Below are 4380 nucleotides of genomic sequence, written 5' to 3'. Positions count from 1 at the left end.
GTGTGAGTGACTGCACCCAGCCAAGTTCTCAGGTCATTAGTCTTAAATGGTATCTGGAAACACGGGGCCCTCGTAGCACAGGTCCCTGTACTCTAGAACCTCTGCCCCTTTACAGACTGGTAGTTCGTGAGGACCATAGCCCCCGGGCAAGGTACTTGGCATCTTAGGAACAAGCACAAGGCTAGGGCTACTTTGGTCTCTGACTTCCTTGAAGTCCACAAATTCAGGGTCTTGAGTCTGAGCCTGTAGGCCCCCATGCCCTGAGTGTCTCACACTGTGGGACTGTGTGTGCCTTTAGCTTAGGGATCTAATTTCCTTGGATTCATGGGTATTCACGTCCTTATCCTAGCTGAATTCTCCACCAACAGACACCAGAAGGGCCCTAAAGTTGTGGGTTCCTGGGTGTCTAAGGTCTTGACATCGTGTGTTGAGATCATAGGTCTTTTTTGAAAATTTTTTGAGGCAAGGTCTTGTAACCGCGGATTCATCAAGACAGGGGAATTACAATAGAGAAAGAGTAATTCAGGCAGAGCCTGCTGGGTTGGGTGGGAGACCGGAGTTTTATTATTACTCAAATCAGTCTACCTGAACATTCGGGGAGTAGAGTTTTTTCGTGTTTGTTTTGTTTTGTTTTGTTTTTGAGACAGAGTCTCGCTCTGTCGCCCAGGCTGGAGTGCAGTGGCATGATCTGTAACCTCTGCCTCCTGGGGTCAAGCAATTCTCATGTCTAAGCCTCCCAAGTAGCTGGGATTTCAGGTGTGTGCCACCAAGCCTGGCTACTTTTTGTATTTTTAGCAGAAACAGGGTTTCTCCATGTTGGCCAGGATGGTCTCGAACTTCTGACCTCAGGTGATCTTCCCACCTCGGCCTCCCAAAGTGCTGGGATTACAGGCATGACCACCGCACCTGGCTAGGGTGCAGTGTTTTTAAGGACAGCTTGGTGGGTTGGGGGAAGCCAATGAGCCAGGAGTGCTGACTGGTCAGGGATGAAATCACAGGGAGTTGGCTGGGCCCGGTGGCTCACGCCTGTAATCCCAGCACTTTGGGAGGCTGAGGTGGGTGGATCACATGAGGTCGGGAGACCAGCCTGGCCAACATGGCGAAAACCTGTCTCTACTAAAAATACAAAAATTAGCTGGGCATAGTGGCAGGCGTCTGTAATCCCAGCTACTGGGGAGGCTGAGGCAAGAGAATCACTTGAATCTGGAAGGGGAAGTTGCAGTGAGCCAAGATCATGCCATTGCATGCCAGCATGGGTGACAGAGCAGGACTCCATCTCAAAAACAGACACACACACACAGAAACCGGGAAATCGTAGAATCTTAGGGAGTTGAAACTGTCTTCTTGAGCTGAGTCGGTTCCTGGGTGGGGGCCACAAGATCAGATGAGCCAGTTAATCCATCTGGATGGTGCCAGCTGATCCATCAAGTGCAGGGTCTGCAAAATATCTCCAACACTGATCTTAGGAGCAGTTTAGGGAGGGTCAGAATCTTGTAGCCTTCAGCTGCATGACTCCTAAACCGTAATTTCTAATCTTGTGGCTAATGTGAGTCCTATGAAGGCAATCTAGTGCTCAGGCAAGAAGGAGGTCTGCTTTGGGAAAGGGCTGTTACTGTCTTTGTTTTAAACTATAAACTAAGTTTCTCTCAAAGTTAGTTCAGCCTACACCCAGGAATGAACAAGGACAACTGGGAGGTTAGAAGCAAGATGGAGTTGATTAAGTTAGATCTCTCACTGTCTCAGTCATGATTTTGCAAAGGTGGTTTCAGTCTTGCTCTTTTGCCCAGGCTGGAGTGCAGTGTCACGATCAAGGCTCACTGTAGCCTCAAACTCCTGGCCTCAAGGGATCCTCCTGCTTCAGCCTCCTGAGTAGCTGGGACTACAAGCACAGGGCCACCACACCCGACTAATTTTTTCTTTTCTTTTCTTTTCTTTTTTAATAAAGACGTGATCTCGCTATGTTGCCCAGGCTGGTCTTGAACTCCTGAGCTCAAAAGATCCTCCTGCCTCAGCCTCCAAAAGTGCTGGGATTACAGGTGTGAGCCACCGGGCCCAGCCCAATTTTTGATTTTCTTGTAGAGACGGTGTCTTGCTTTGTTGTTGCCCTGGCTGCTCTCAAACTCCTGGCCTCAAGTGATCCTCCCACCTTGGCTCCCAAGTGGCTAACACTGTAGGTATGTGCCACCATGCCTGCCTTTTTTTTTTTTTTTCGGAGAAACAGGATCTTTCTGTATTGCCTAGGCTGATCTCAAACTCCTGGCCTCAAGTGATCCTCCTTCCTCAGCCTCCCAAAGTGTTGGGATTACAGGTGTGAGCCACTGTGTCTGGCCTCAGTGTCTAAATCTTGAGAAGCCATGTCCTTCATCGAAGGCCCCCTGAACTCAGATTTGTACTTCAAGGCCCTGGTGTCCTTGGATCCAGAACAGACATGAACTTGCATCTGGAGGTCTTCAGGCCTGGGTGGTATCCTTCATACATAGTCCCTGGAGGCTGACCTTGTCCTCTATGGGCCTTTAGATCTCTTCCATGCTCCCATCAGGTCCTCCCCTCTTCCTGTGTCTTCAGGCCCTCTTCTTCTCAGTCTTGCCTTTTGATCATTTTTCTCATTTCTTGCAGAGGCCCCTCCCTTCGGGAGATGGGCTGAGCTGCCCTCCCCTGTGAACCTGCTTTCTCTCCTCTCCAGGAGGTACAGAGGGGACTCCAAGACCGTGGCCAGAACCAGACCCAGAGGCCCTTCTTCTTGAACGTGGTCCAGGCCGTGTCCCAGGAGGGGGCCTGTGTGTATGCCGTCTCGGACCTGAGGAAGGGTGGGGAGGCCGCAGGCTACTGAGACACTGCTCTGCCCAGAGCTGAAGTCCGGCCCCACCATGGGTCCTATGTCCAGGCCGGACATGGCTGGGGGACCAAGTACTCCGGCAGGATCTGGACCCCTGGCAGGGGAGTCCAGCTGAGAGTGGAAGAGGTGGCAGGGACCAGCTGGGCAGATGGGAGGCTGAGCCCCGTCCCTGACCCCCTTTCCCAGAGCTCCTGGTGGCCCTGAACGGGCCTCTCTATCCCTCCTCAGGCCTCTTGCCTGGGGCCACTCTCCCACCCGCTCAACCTGTATATCCTCCAGTTCAAGATTAAAGAAGAGGCGGACAGTGGCCTGATTCCATGGTTCTACGTGGGGGAGGGGACCATCGGACAGTGCACAGAGGGGTGCCTGCACCAGGCTCCTATGGTTCTCCACACTGCACCACCATGGAGGTGGGGAAACTGATGCTCGCAGACCAGCCAAACCTCAGCCAGGCCACCCCTGGACAGAGACAAGCGCCACCTCTGCCTCCCCAACACCTCACCACTCTGGTGGCCAGGACTCAGCAGCCTGACTGGCCCCAGTCCTGAGAGCTGGTTAACTGAAAAATCACACAATTCACAAATTTGGAAAAGATACTTTTTCTTTCTTCTTTCCTTTCTTTTTTTCTTTCTTTTCTTTCTTTCTTTTTTTTTTTTTTTTTTGAGATAGGGTCTTGCTCTGTCGTTCAGGCTGGAGTGCAGTGGTGCAATCACAGCTCACTGCGCTCTTAAACTCCTGGGCTCAAGCCATCCTTCTGCCTCAGCCTCCCAAGTAGCTGGGACTACAGGTGTAACCTGGCCAATTTTTACATTTTTTTTTTTTGTAGAGACAGGGTCTTGCTATGTTGCCCAGGCTGGTCTTGAACTCCTGGTCTCAAGCCATCCTCCCTCCTCAGCCTCCCAAAGTGCTGGGATTATAGGTGTGAGCCACTATGCCCGACAAGATTTTCTTTTTTTTTTTTTCCTTCAACTTGTATTTTAAGTTCAGGGGCCCATATGTAGGATATGCAGGTTTGTTACATAGATAAACACGTGCTTTCGTTGTTTGTTGCAGAGATCAACCCATCACCTAGGTATTAAGCCCAGCATCCATTAGCTATTCTTCCTGAAGCTCTCCTCCCATCCCCTGACTTTCTTTTTTTTTTTTTCCTTTGAAACAAAGTCTCACTCTGTTGCCGAGGCTGGAGTGCAGTGGCACAATCTCAGCTCACCGCAACTTCTGCCTCCCAGCTTCAAGTGATTCTCCTGCCTCCGCCTCCTGAGTAGCTGGGATTACAGGCGTGTACCATTGCACTCAGCTCATTTTGCATTTTTAGTAGAGATGGGGTTTCACCATGTGGCCAGGCTGGTCTTGAAATCCTGACCTCAGGTGATCCACCTGCTTTGGCCTCCCAAAGTGCTGGGTGATTACAGGTGTGAGCCACAGTGGCAACTTTATTTTTCATAAAGAGTTACAACCTGCAGGGTGGCCATCCACCACTTTCAAAAGCATAGCCTCTGGCAGAGACCAGAGACAGGCACTTCTTTTTTTTTTTTTTTTTTTTT

General features: G+C 50.7%; 1 protein-coding gene across 1 annotated transcript in view; it reads left to right on the top strand.

Moving 5' to 3' along the window:
• Positions 1-3149, top strand: part of GGT5 (gamma-glutamyltransferase 5) — a 41464-nt gene extending 38315 nt beyond the window's left edge. Inside the window, 1 exon segment of the mRNA XM_011967996.1 lies at positions 2684-3149. Coding sequence (XP_011823386.1) covers positions 2684-2830 — 147 coding nt within the window. The 3' untranslated portion in view covers positions 2831-3149.
• Positions 3150-4380: the final 1231 nt, after the last annotated feature.

Source organism: Mandrillus leucophaeus, unplaced genomic scaffold (assembly GCF_000951045.1).
Source record: "Mandrillus leucophaeus isolate KB7577 unplaced genomic scaffold, Mleu.le_1.0 Scaffold820, whole genome shotgun sequence".
In the NCBI taxonomy this organism is placed as follows: Eukaryota; Metazoa; Chordata; class Mammalia; order Primates; family Cercopithecidae; genus Mandrillus; species Mandrillus leucophaeus.
Note: the sequence above shows the minus strand (reverse complement) of the source record. Positions and strands in the feature narration are given on the sequence as shown.